This window comes from Elephas maximus, chromosome 14 (assembly GCF_024166365.1).
Source record: "Elephas maximus indicus isolate mEleMax1 chromosome 14, mEleMax1 primary haplotype, whole genome shotgun sequence".
In the NCBI taxonomy this organism is placed as follows: domain Eukaryota; kingdom Metazoa; phylum Chordata; class Mammalia; order Proboscidea; family Elephantidae; genus Elephas; species Elephas maximus.
The window spans coordinates 20,673,622-20,688,114 of NC_064832.1; the positions used below are offsets into that span (position 1 = coordinate 20,673,622).

At 39.7% G+C, this 14,493-nt stretch overlaps 1 protein-coding gene across 1 annotated transcript in view; it reads left to right on the forward strand.

Moving 5' to 3' along the window:
* The window catches only part of UFM1 (ubiquitin fold modifier 1), a 31,596-nt gene extending 20,367 nt beyond the window's left edge, over positions 1 to 11,229 (forward strand). The window contains exon 6 of the mRNA XM_049853381.1: positions 5,294 to 11,229. Coding sequence (XP_049709338.1) covers positions 5,294 to 5,358 — 65 coding nt within the window. The 3' untranslated portion in view covers positions 5,359 to 11,229. The remainder of the gene's footprint in view (positions 1 to 5,293) is intronic.
* The last annotated feature ends 3,264 nt before the right edge of the window (positions 11,230 to 14,493 follow it).

Here is a 14,493-nt window from a genome sequence, read left to right on the forward strand (position 1 = left end):
CAGAAAAAAAAAGCACTCAAGAGCATGCTCAGAGGTCAGTTTACAGCAATAAATGCACACATGCAAAAAGAAGAAAGGGCCAAAATCAAAAAATCAACCCAAGAACTCAAACAAATTGAGAACAGCAGAAGAAACCCTTGGGCACCAGAAGAAAGAAGATATTAAAAATTAAAGCAGAAGTAAATGAAACACAGAAAAACATTTGAAAGATTTAACAAGACCAAAAGCTGGTTCTTTGTAAAGATCAACAAAATCGATAATCCACTGGACAAACAGACACAAGAAAAACAGGACAGGAAGTAGATAACCCCAACAAGAAGTGAGATGGGTGATATCACAACAGACCCAATGGAAATTAAAAAATCATAACAGAATACTATGGAAAATTGTACTCTAACAAATTTGAAAGCCTAGAGGAAATGGACAAATTTCAAGAAACACACAACCTACCTAAACTAACATAAACAGAGGTAGAACAACTAAATAAACCTATAACAAAAGAAGAAGTTGAAAAGGTAATTTAAAAACTTCTGATGAAAAAAAGGCCCTGGACCTTACAGCTTCATTGGAGAATTTTTTCTGTCAGAGAAGTGTTAACATCACTACTGCTAATTGTATTTCAGAGGATTAGAGAAGGAATGAATACTTCCAAACTCATTCTATGAAGCCAGCATAACCCTGATACCAAAACCAGGTAAAAGAAAATTACAGACCAATATCCCTCCTGAACTTAGATGCAAAAATCCTCAACAAAATTCTAGCTAATAGAGAATCCAATAATGTATCAAAAAAAGAAAAAAAAAAAAAATGACCAAGTGGGATTCATACCAGGTATTCAAGGATGAGAAAAACAATCAATGTAATCTACCACTTAAATAAAAGAACCACATGATCTTATCAGTTGATGCAGAAAAGGCATTTGACTAAGTCCAACACACGTTCGTGATAAAAACTCTCAGCTAAATAGGAGTAGAAGGAAAATTTCTCAACATAATAAAGGCCATTTATATAAAACCAGCATCATCCTAAATGGAGTCTGAGAGCAAATCCCTTGAGAATGGTAACCAGACAAGAATGCCCTTTATCACCACTCTTACTCAGCATTGTGGTGGAGGTCCTAGCCAGAGCAGTTAGGCTAGAGAAAGAAAGAAAAGGCATTCAAATTGTTAAGGAAGAAGTAAAAGTATCTCTTTGCAGATGATATGATCTTATACACAGAAAACCCTAAACCACAAGAAAACTACTGGAACTAATAGAAAATTTCGGCAAAGTATCAGGATACAAGATAAGCATACAAAAAGCGGTTGGATTCCTCTACAACAACAAAGAGAACATCGAAGAAGAAATCAAATCAATACCATTTACAGTAGCCCCCAAGAATAAACTTAACCAGAGATGTAAAAGACCTATACAAAGAAAACTAAAAGACATTACTAAAAGAGAATACATAAATAGAAAAACATAGCTTGCTTATGGATAGGGAGACTGAACATTGTAAAAATGTCTGTTCTATCTAAAGAGGTCTACAGATTCAATGCAATCCTGATCCAAATTCCAGTGACATTTTTTAATGAGATGGAGAAACAAATCACCAACTTCATATGGTAAGGGAGGAGGCCCCGGATAAATATAGCATTACTGAAAAAGAAGAACAAAGTGAGATGTGTCACGTTACCTGATTTTAGAACCTATTATACCGCCATAGTAGCCAAAACAGCCTAGTACTGGTACAACAACAGATACATAGATCAATGGAATAGAATTGAGAATCCAGGCTTAAATTCATCCACCAATGAGCTGCTGATATTTGACGAAGGCCCAAAGTCTATTAAATGGGGAAAAGACAGCCTCTTTAACAAGTGGTGCTGGCATAACTGGATATCCATCTGCAAAAAAATGAAACAAGACCCATACTCACACCATGCACAAAAACTAACTCAAAATAGATCAAAGACCGAAATATAAAGTCTAAATCAATATAGATCACGGAAGAAAAAATAGTGACAGTGCTAGGAGCCCTGATACATGCCATAAGCAGCATACAAAACATTATTAACAGTGTACAAACGCCAGAAGAGTTACTAGATAACTGAGACTGGGAGCTCCTAAAAATCAAACACTTAGGTTCATCCAAGGACTTCAACAAAAGAGTAAAAGGACAGCCTACAGACTGGGAAAAAATTTTTGGCTATGACAAATCCGATCAGCTTCTGACCTCTAAAATCTATAGGATACTGTAAAACCTCAACAACAAAAAGACAGCCCAGTTAAGAAATGGGCAAAGGTTTGGAACAGGCACGTCACCAAAGAAAACATTCAGGCAGCTAACAGATACATGAGGAAATGCTCACAATCATTAGCCATTAGAGAAATGGAAATCAAAACTACAATGAAATACCATCTCATCCCAACAAGGCTGGCATTAATCCAAAAAACAAAATAATAAATGTTGAAGTGGTTTTGGAGAGACTGGAACACTTAGGCACTGCTGGTGGGAATGTAAAATGGTACAACCACTTTGGAAATCGATTTGGCACTTCCTTCAAAAGCTAGAAATAGAACTACCATACGACCCAGCAATCCCACTCCTTGGAATATATCATAGAGGAATAAGAGCCTTTACACGAATAGATACATGCATACCCATGTTCATTGCAACACTGTTTACAATACCACAAAGATGGAAGCAACCAAGGTACCCTTCAATGGATGAATGGATAAATAAATTAGGGTGTATTCACACAATGGAATACTACGCATCAGTAAAGAACAATGATGAATCCGTGAAACGTTCCATAACATGGAGGAATCTGGAAGGCATTATGCTGAGTGAAATTGGTCGTAAAAGGACAAATATTGTATGAGATCACTATTAAAAGAACTAGAAAAGTTTTGAACACAGAAGAAAACATTCTTTGATGGTTACAAGGGTGGAGAGGGAAAGGGGTATTCACTAATTAGGTCCAAATTCATTGCCATTGAGTCTATTCCAACTCATAACGGCCCTATAGGACAGAGTAGAACTGCACCATAGAGTTTCCAAGGAGCGCCTGGTAGATTCAAATTGCCGACCTTTTGGTTAGCATCTGTACCACTTAACCACTACACCACCAGGGTTTCCAGATACCAGATAGCAGACAAGAATTATTTCATGTGAAGGGAAGAACAACACACAGTATGGGGGATGTCAGCACGACTGAACTTATCCAAAAGCTGATAAGTTTCCTGAATACAAACAGTTGAGGGAAGGGGGTAGCAGAGGCAGGGTTCTGGGGATCATGGTTTCAGGGGACGTCTAGATCAGTTGCTCTAACAAAATGTATTAAAACATTCTGCACCCCGCTTTGGTGTGTGGCATCAGGGGTCAAGCAGCCATCTAAGAGCATCAACTGGCCTCAGCCCAACTGGAGGAAAGGAGAATGAAGAATACCAAAGACACAAGGAAAATATGAGCCCAAGAGAACAAAAGGGCCACATAAACGGGAGACTCCGTCAGCCTGAGACCAGAAGAACTAGATGGTGCCCAGCTGCTTCCAATGACTGCCCTGACAGAGAACACACCAGAGAATCCCTGATGGAGCAGGGGAAAAAGGGATTGCAGACCTCAAATTCTCGTAAAGATACCAGATTTAATTGTCTGACTGAGACTGGAGGGACCCCAGAGGTCATGGCCCCCAGGCTGTCTGTTAGCCCAAAACTAAAGTCTTTTCCTGAAGCCAACTCTTCAGACAAAGATTAGACTGGAGTATAAGACATAAAATGATACTGGTGAGGATTGTGCTGCTTAGCTCAAGTTAGACACATGAGACTATGTGGGCAGCTCCTGTCTGGAGGCGAGATGAGAAGGCAGAGGGGGCCAGGAGCTGGTTAAATGGACATGGGGAATACGGGGTGGAGAGGAGTGTGCTGTCACATTGTAGAGAGAGCAACAAGGTCACATAACAATGCGTGTATACGTTTTCATATGAGAAACTGACTTGAATTATAAACTTTCACTTAAAGCACAATTGAGAAAAAAAAAGATTACGGCCTAGGCAACCTTATGGGGCAGTTCCGCCTTGTCCTGTAGGGTCATTATGAGTTAGAATTGACTCGATGGCACACAACAACAAGAGAAGAGAGAGCCTACCTTCCATTTCACTACACATAATCAAGACCTTACATATTTTGGGGATATAAATAAAGTGTATGGAAAAGTGAAAAAAAATTGATGGTGAACACTAGGTAGTAGCAAGGTGTGGAGAAACTGGGGCTCTTATCCATTGCTGGTGGGAATGTCGGTACTGCAACTGGGAAAAGTTTGGTGGTTCCTCAAAAAGTTGAACATAGGACAACCATGTGACCCAGCAATCCCAATCCTAGGAATATACCCAGGAGAAGTGAAAGCAGGAACTCAGAAACCTAAACACCAGTGTTCATTACAGCACTTTTCACAATATCTAAAAGGTGGATACAGCCTAAATGTCCATCAGCAGATGCATGGATAAACAAAATGTGGTATATATATGCAAAAGAATATTAGTTACAAAGAGAAAAGTTCTGGTAATACGTCACAACACGGATAAACCTTGAAAACATCATGCTGAGCAAAATAAGTTGCAAAAGGACAAATACTGTATCATCTCACTTATAGGAATATGCAAATATGTAGAAACCAAAGATTATTAGTGGTTACCAGGGGTGGGAGGGAGGGGAAAGGGGGAGTTTTGCTTAGAGGGTGTGGAGTTTATGTGAATGGTGGTAGAGTAATTTGGAAAAGGATGGTCTGAAGGATTGTGGGCCTTGAGGAATGTAATCAGTGTTGCTGAATTTTAAATGTAGAAATTGTTGAATTGGCATTTGTTTTGTGTATGTTTTTACCACTATAAAAACAAAATCAGTTGTATACATTACAGGATGTGAAGAAAACCTCAACAGGAATTAAACCAAAATAGGGTAGGGTTTTTAACTTTTGCAACGTGTGGTAATTAAGATTTATTAACTTTTCTTTCGTTAGGTATATTTTGTTGTGTATTAAAGCAAATATTCAGAATTTAATTAATTACTTTGTTATTTAATGATCATGTTTTTTCACATTGCCATGGCTGGTGTTCTTATCTAAAATGTCAAACATTAGTTGGAGTATGAAGATAGAAAAGGAACAGGAATAAGTCTTGAAAAGCGTTAGCTTCTAATGCTGTTCGAGCTTTTGTATATATTTTCTTTTCAGTCTCTTGTTTTTTGTATGTTGTAATTGCAGTGTTAACTTACAGTATTTTATACACCTAACTGTATTTTTTGTCTGTTTGTTTAGGAAATGTTTTTCTAAAGCATGGTTCAGAACTGCGAATTATTCCTAGAGATCGAGTTGGAAGTTAATAGCTGCTGCGTGGAACACACTTTTCAAATAAATTTGGGTTTTTTTTTTTTGTAAAACTGAAATCACTCTCTATAAAATATTATGAAAATGCCAATAGTTAATGGAAGCTGACTGTTCTAACACTTTTTTGTTATTCACACTTGAGTGTAAAGAGGGAACGCTTATAAAGTGTGACCGCCGTCACCACAGAAGGTCATAACAGTGTCTCATTGCCACCTCACGACATGAAGACCTAGTTCATTTAGGGGAAACAGATCGTGAAACTGTTTTTAACTGGAGGATTAAAAAAAAAGAAAACATTGCTGTTGAGTCGATTACGGCTCATAGCGACCCTGTAGGACAGAGCAGAACTGCCATGTAGAGTTTCCAAGGAGCGCCTGGTGGATTCAAACTGCCAACCCTTTGGTTAGCAACCATAGCTTTTTTTTAACCACTAGGCCACACTTCTGGTAATTCTGAAAACATTTGGAAAATTAAAGTTTACCGAGTTTTAATTATTTGTCCTTGAGTTAAAACTTAAAAAAATATATCTGGTTGATGGATGGCAGTCTGCTTGATAGCATCTGACTTGCAGGACTCATAAATAGTTGAAGTCTTAATTACAGTTGGCCCTTCATATCTGGGAGTTCCCCATCTGTGGATTGAACCAAGCGCAGATCAAAAATATCCGGGGGGGAAAAGTTCTAAAAAGCAAAACTTGAATTTGCCATGTGCCAAGCACTGTGCTGAATCCCTGCAAATGAAATAATGTGTAGGTGTACCCTGCTGTAGCCCCCTGCCATCTCACAGTCCTCCGTCTTTCCAGCACTGGTTGTTTGAGCATTGTTTGCCTCTGTCTTGTCATTATTCTCTAAACGATACAGTACTGTATAACAACTGTCTACTTAGTATTTACATTGCATTAGATATAAGTAATCTAGAGATGATTTAAAGTGTCCTGGAGGATGTGTGTAGGTTATGTGCAAATACTATGCTGTTTCACATAAGGGACTTAAGCATCTGCAGATTTTAGTATCTGTGGGGGGTTCTAGAACCAACTCTCCACGGATACCAAGGGACAACTGATATATAATCTATGATTACTAAGTTTTTTGTTTTTTAATTTCATGCTGCATGTGTGCATATAATTTTCAATTTAATAGCATACTGCCAAAAATTGTATTTTTTTATCTAGTCCATAAATGTATAAATTGACATCGAAAACCAAATGGTTATAACTGATTTGACAGAATCCAATACTTTAAGTGTTGATAACTGACTGCATTAGAAGCATCCTTTGCTGAATTACGCAGTCCTTTAGCAGTCTCTTTTAGTACCACTTTTAAAACAGGAATCCTCAAGAAATCATTGTCTTTGAGAATAGTAGTTCAAAGAGGCTTTTAGGAAGAAAGTATTGTTGCTAAGAACATCTGAAATTTACAACAAAACTCAAGGAAATGCTGGTTGAAAATGCTGATTCAATTTGATATACTTATTGAAGAACCGCCGTTTAAGAACGTGTTAAGATTAGTCACCTGTGTGAATAAGAAGCCAGGAAAGAAAAGATAGTGAGGTCCAGATGACCAGGGTTTTTGGTAAGGAGGAAGGCAACAAAGGCCAACACCTGAAAGATAACCAAAAGCTGAGAGTGTCACAGAAAAAGCCAGCTGGATAGACAAAACTGCAGAGGGTTTGTTGGGGAGGCCTGAGTAGATAAACAAAATACTGGACATTGTTTTAAGTAGCAGAAGGCAATTACGTAAGTCAGAGCGTAGACCTTGTCAATACATGGATTTCAAAATTCCTTTTGTGAGCATCCAAAGAATAGCTTGCATAAGGAAGGGTTTTGTTTACTTGTAGAGGAAATCAATATCTATGCAAATCTTGAAAGGCTCACAGTGATTGAGAACCAATTCTGTTGTGTTATAGTTGGCAACCTCTCAAAGACAGGCACTGTGTCTATCTTGCTCTGTCTAGAGCTGGGAATATAGTAGGCTTTCAGTAAATATGCTGAGTTCCTCATGCAGTATAAAACAAGTGTGTTCTCTATCACAGACCCTAGGCTCAGTGGGGAAAAATTTGTAAGAAAATGCAATGGAATCAACATTACAACCTTGACATTGGTACTTAAATTGAAGAAGCTAACCAGATACTGTTCATAAACTTGACAGATGAACAAAAGGATTCTGAGTTATCAGGAGGAAAAGCCTTTGCTGAGGTAGATAGATTTGATGTTTGGGCAAGCTTTCATTTTTATAAATTTATGTTCAAAGGCCCCTGGTTCTGAGAAGGTTAAGCTTCCAGTTAACAGAAATTTGTAAACAGCCATTCCTTGAGTTTTTGGTTTAATTTAGATTATTCTTTTTTGTTTTTAGCACAAAAATCTGCATAGTTAAAAATTTCAGGGGTTCTAAGCCATTTGGAGCCATGGTAGTGCAGTGGTTAAGAGCTAAGCTGCTAACTGAAATGTTGGCAGTTCGAACCCACGAGCCATTCCTTGGAAGCCTTGTGGGAAAGTTCTCCTCTGTCCTGTAGGGTCGCTACAAGTCGGAATCAACTCAATAGCAAAGGGTTTTATTTGTGTGGTGAAGTGATTTAATATTTTCGTTTGTTGATTTTGAAAATGTTATTGTAGTAAACTCTAAAAACAATTTTTTAAACATTGCTATTTTGATATTAAATGTGATCTCTTAAGTTCTTGTGTAGAATGCTCGGAAGTATTTAGTTTAAATGCATTATTGGTGCATAATTAACATCTTGAGAAAATACATATTTTATACTGAAACCATATTGTCTACTCTCCTTGTTAAAGGGGGAACAGAAGCTTCTGTTAAAGTTAAAGCAAAAAGATGTGTTGATGGAACAGTGATCCAGATCGGGCAGCACTTGCTGAAGATTCACAAAAGCGCTCCTACAAAAGAATTTTTCCCAGAGTTTAAATACAGAAAATGCAGGAATTTACAAGGAAAAAAATTCTGATTGGTTGGCATTTAGAAAATCGTGCTTCAGCGGACACTAGACAGTTGCAAGGACCTGTAAGGGTTGTTTTGTTAATCTGTTAATGATAAAAGTTTGAGTCAGTTAAAATCTTGTTAATCTGGATATTTTAGGGCCAGCCTGAGTGAATACCCTCCTTGGGAGCATGCTGTGAGAAGGAGGGGAGCCCACAGGCTTCGTGCGGTATGCTGGTTAGCTGACTTTTGAAAGTCAGCTCAGAATAAGCAGTAAAAAGCAAAAATGGGGTCCACCCTGCATCTCTGGCAGAAGCCTGTCCTTATGCCAAACACCTAGAATTTTTAAAAGCTCCTTCATAATATTGATAGAACTCCTCGTCAGCACACCCATTAAGCCAATGTGTGAAAAATGTAGCAAAAAATTGGTAAAAGTGACAAATGGCTGTTGGCCATAGAAATGAGTGTATACTTCCATGCCAAGAAGAATGACTAATAAGGCCAATCTCCTAACTTTGCAGATGGGGAAAATGAGGCCTAAAGGGGCAGAATAACTAGAATCTATTCTGGGATCAGAAACCCTGGTAGCATAGCGGTTAAGAGCTACGGCTGCTAACCAGAAGGTCAGCAGTTCGAATCCACCAGGCACTCCTTGGAAACCAAATGGGGCAGTTCTACTCTGTCCTGTAGGGTCGCTATGAGTTGGAATCGATTCGACGGCAACGGGTTTGGTTTTGGTTTGGTGTTCTGGGATCCTGGGCAGCATACATTCCACTGCTTGTGTGCCTGCTATCTTCACTAAACACAAAGATGGTAGCTAACAGCCTCCCTTACTTATTGCTAGTAAAAACCCTTTGATAAAGATTGTGATAAAGAGCAAACAAAACACAAAACACAGCATTTATTTTTTTAAAGCAATTATTCTATGTGCATGGGGGAGACCATTCTGTTTCTAAAAAAATGAATCACAGTGTAGGCTAGTTGAAATGAAGCTCTTAAAGAGAAGAGGAAGGGAGTAAAGTAAAGCATCAGCATTGGCTTGACTTGATGGAGTTGACTGAACCGTGTCCCACCTTACTGAGATAAGCTGGCATCAGGTTACTAGGTGTGTCTGGCCTGGCCACCTCCTACCCATTGATTTGCACATATTTTTAGGCATACGCAGACAGGAGGTTTTACAATGCTGAAAGTTACCCCAATTATTCAGGAATTTGAAGAATTATCTCAGGAAGCAAGGGAGATTACCTAAAGTTACATTTTTGCATTGATAAACTGAGTTTATGGTTACCATGTGATTGTCACAAAGGAGGTTTGCAAAGTCACTGTGTCATACTGGGCCTTAGTTTCCTTATTAACAGTGCCAATCACTTTTTAGATCTGTTACCTGTTAACATTAGCTATTTTAATACTACATGTTAAAATGTTTTTCTCTTTTAAAGAAAAATCAATGGGAAGAAGACTTGGTACTATTTGAGCTTCTCTCCCCTCCATCACGCACACACACAAAAGATACTAAAATATCTGCCATGTCTTCTACCCAAGGATTTTTGAAATGTTTGTAAATTAGAAGTATACTTTAATGGAGTGATTCGAAGTTAATTGACTATGTTAGTGTTCCTGAGGCCATTCATAAAATTCCAAAAAATATGTTTTACGTATGTAAATCATCCAAAAAAACCTATTGAACATTTACTATGTGTCAAACCTTTGATGGACACTTACATTCTTTACAACAGTGCCAGGTCGTTATCCGCATTTTATTGAAGGACAAACAGGTTTACAGAGGTTGAGATTTAAAATCTGAAACCATGTTTGAGTTTGGAACACTCCTGCACATCATACTGGGGAATATTTCAGTATTAGTTAGCTATGTATTGAATAACAAATTTAAAAAGAAAACAATACTTCAGGCTTAAATTCTAACTTCAGAGTGCTGAATGTGTGGGTGATGATCATGCATGTGACACGGCTGGTACATTGTGTCAGCATGATAACGGAATTCTCTGACCAGGCAAAAGCCAGCCAAGTGAAGGTAGTGACGATAGTGATGGCACTCCACAAGATAGCTTAGTGGGAGTAGGGCAATCTCCCCATATGCATCAGCTCAACAGAATCGTTTATTAATCTTAAGTATTTTGCAAAATATACCATTACCATTGTTTAGTAATCTTACGTAAGATAAGTCCTCTAGTAACCACAGCTTCCAACTGCTTGCTGCTCATTAAAAAAAAAAAAAAAAAAACTGCCACGCATGTGTTGCAGAGAAGAGCTGTGTTCCATAGCGCTTTCCAGGCTGTGTGACATTTTGAACTTAGATCACCAGCCCTATCTTCTGAGGCAGTTCTGGGTGGATTTGAATCACCCACATTTTGGTTAGTCAAGTGCTTACCTGTTCGTGCCACCCAGGGACTCTTGCCGCTCATAAGCCCCTCTAGTACTGAAGTTCCAGTGTCGATCTCCAGTGTTGACCACCACTGGAGATGGTTGTTACTGGGAGTTGCTGTCAAGTCAATTCTGACTCCTGGCAGCCCGCGTGTTGCAGAGTAGTACTGCTCCGTAGGATTTTCTTGACTGTAATATTAACAGAAGCCAGGCCTTTTCTTCTGTGTTGGGTTTGAACCACCAGCCTTTTGGCTAGCAGTCGAGGGCAAATAATTTATGCCACCTTGGAACCTTGCTGAAGGTGGAAAAATCATGGTTTAAACCAGGCTACTATTAAGCCATTAGTTGAAATAAACATTCTTGAGAGGCGAAAATTACCCAATCTGTTATTACCATCCTCCAAGTTACCAAAGAGATTTTGAACTCAGATTTCCTTTCACTTACCATATCAAACCAATCATAAAAGTTTATTATGTCTACAGAATACATTTCATTGTCATCCCCACTAATTAAAGCCTTTATCTTCTGTATACTATAATAAAAGTCTCTAGTATCTCCGTTTCCTCTTCTAGACTGTTGCTGTATTGAGCTTTCGGACATGGCAATATATAATTCCATTAGTCAAAATTCTGAATACAAAAAATGATACTTTTAATGACACTTGAGGCCCGTCATGACCTGGTTTGTGATCTAAGTCATCTCTTAACTCTTCCTTATAGTTTCCACCTTCAGTTCACACTGCAACTCCACTGAGCTACAATTAATATTTAGTACCTTTGATGTGCCATGTTTGTATGCCTCCTTGCTTTTACATATATTGTTTCCATGTAATCTTTCTTCACTTGTCTACCTGGCAGATCTAGTTCTCATTCTTCAAGTTCAAAAACCATTGAACCTTCCTGCACTATGCCCAAGCAGAATTAGGTGATTAGATTTCTAAGCAACCATTTGCACTTTGCACATACTTTATGTTGTTTTAGCCTTTGAGTCAACCCCCAACTCATAGCCACTCAGGCACAACACAGTGAAATGCTGCCCATTCCTGTACCATCCCCATGATTGGTGCAGATGAGATCATTGTTATCCATTGGTTTTCACTGGCTGATTTTTGGAACTGAATCTCCAGGCTCTTCTGCCTCTACTTTCATTTTAAGCAATTATTAAACATAGACATAGATATCGGTATGCAGCATGCTAGCATGGGGAGCTCCTCTGACCGACGCCTCAGTGAAACCGGTGAAAATTGTAAACAGCAACAACAATCTTTAAACCTCTGCAAATGGTCCTAAGGGCAAACCATAAATGAAGAAACATCTCTTCAAGAAAATCTATGAAAATTCCATGAGAAAGTCAAGAGTCTGGTATTTGAACCAAGACCACTACCTACTTACCTCTACCTAGCTGTTAGCCAGAGGTCTTCGTTCTGGCAACAGCAGGACTTAAACATTTTTTGTCCTTTCCCCAGCTGCCTGATGATGCGGCTAAAACTCAAGCAAGTGCAATCAAGAGGTGAGGGTTCCTGTCTTCCCAACCCACACTGCTGTAATTTTGTCTCTATATTTGGCATAGGACTCTGAGAATACTGGGGCCTGAATTGCCTTTGCCCCAGCTTGTGAGGTGGTGGTCTGTGCCAGCAGAGGCAAGTTGAGAGGGCCTCAGGCTGCTGCCCCCTGGCTCCTACTGTGGTGGTGTCACCCAGAGAGAAGCTTGCTATTGTCCCCTCTCCATCTCCACAGCCCTGGCTCAGAGAATTTGCCTGGAAAAAGAAGCAGAACATAAAACAGTTCCTTATCTCTTACCAAAATTACTGGCTTCATTTGCAACAGAACACAAAAGCTCAAGACTAAGAGCATTCTCAAGAACAGCAGTGATTGTGGTTAAAAGCAACTGGAAAGAGATGCATATGTTTCATAAAGATAGGCCTAAACTGTAGCCTGGCTGGTTTGCAGAAGAGAATCAGGTACTCAGACATCTGGGAGGAGCCCTCCTGGGATCAGAACAAATATCCAACAGGAACATCAGGAGCTTTTTTTTCAGTAGAATCACAATTTCATTGGATTAATTGGTAATGTATGCCCCAGGACACAGGTGAAAACAATACAGCACTCAGTCCTGAATTAGTAGTCACAGATAAGAGGAAGAGAGCCTTACCATGTCACTGTTGTCTTAGAGTGACTGTAGACATGCCCAAAGCTATGCCTCCTCAAGGAGCAACATCAGAGGCTTAACATTGTGGGGAGGAAATAGACCACTAAAATAATCCAGCAAGTCAGTTAAAAAAAAAAAAAAAAACCCTGGAAGTGGAAGAGGGCAGGTATCCAGAGTAGCTATAATGTATTATCTAAAATGGTTAGTTTCCCAGAAAAAATTATAAAGCATGCAAAGAAACAAGATACTATGACCCATACACTGGAAAAAAGCAGGCAACCTGTAAGAGTGACCAGATGACAAATTTAACAAAAAAAGGCTACAAATAAATTCTCACAACTACAGGAAAGCATGAATAAAGAAGTAAAGGAAGGCATGATGGCAATGTCACATCAATTAAAGGATACCAATAGTGATAGAAAAATTATTTAACCAATTTTAAAGTCTGGAGTCAAAAGGCACAATGAGGACTTCTGGCCAATATGGCGCCATAGAAGCACCATGCCATTCCTCCACAGCAAAGATCTTAAAAAGTAAGTAAAACAGGCGAATGTCAGTCCTGGAAACTGAAGTGTTAAATGAAGAGATAACTCAGCCAAGCACCTAGTGGAATAAGAAACTAACAGAAAATAGAATGAGGAGAGATATGTGCTTAGGTCCCCTATCAGGTAACACGGCAGGGATTCACCATCTTGGACTCCTGAAATCGGCAGATGGGAAGCATGGGAAAGCAGCTTCACTGAGCTCGCAGTAAGAGACAGCACACCTGGTTACCAGCAATACACATTTTCCCACCCCCCATCCTCTCGCCACTGCTCTACCACCACACTTCCTAGCTGGCAGTAGTGGCTCAGCTGGCTGGGAAGTCCAGCCTGTGTGCTGCTTCGATATGCACCGCCCAAATGAGAGATCAGTGGAACAGGGCACATGGGAAAGCAGCTTAGTGAAGTTCCCTGCAGGAGACAAGAGCACCCACTAACCAGCAATATACATTTGCCAAATCCCCCCTTCTCTCTCCTGGCTTCCTCTGCTTCCCACCGGCTGCAGCCTCTTGGCTGGGAGGCAACTGATTCAGTCCCAGGCCACTTGGATTCGTCCCGCTCACACTGGCCAGCTCCCTGAGTGCCATTCGTCTGTTGCTGGTGTTGCTTTTTTTCCATTTCTTTTGGTTTCTTCTGTGCTTCCCACCACCTCGCCCTCCTTTTTCTCAAACACCTGGCTCTGTGTGCCATCTTTGCTTTTTCTTGAAAAGCTCTGAAGCCCCACTCGACTGGGTAACCACTCCCCCAGCCTGTGGTGGGATCCCTGGGGGTTTTTGTTTTGCTTTGTTCTGTTTTGTTTTTCTTTTTGTGGCTTGGGAGCCCTTCCAGCTGGGCTGCACTGCATGGCTTAGGAGTCACTCCCCAGACTGTGTAGCCACATCAGTGGGATCCATGAGGCATTATTCTTTATTTTTTCTTATATCCTTTCTGTCTTTCTTCCTTTCTCAGTTCTCGTTTCTCTGCACTTACCTACTTTTCCTGCGTCCTGAATACGTGGTGCTGTGTGACATCTATAACCCATCCAGCCACACCATACTGCGCAGCTGGAGAGCCACTTTCCTGGTCTTCACAGCCACATCAGTGGAACCCCTGGGGACTTTTTCCAAATTTTTATCTGGTATTTTTTTTTCTT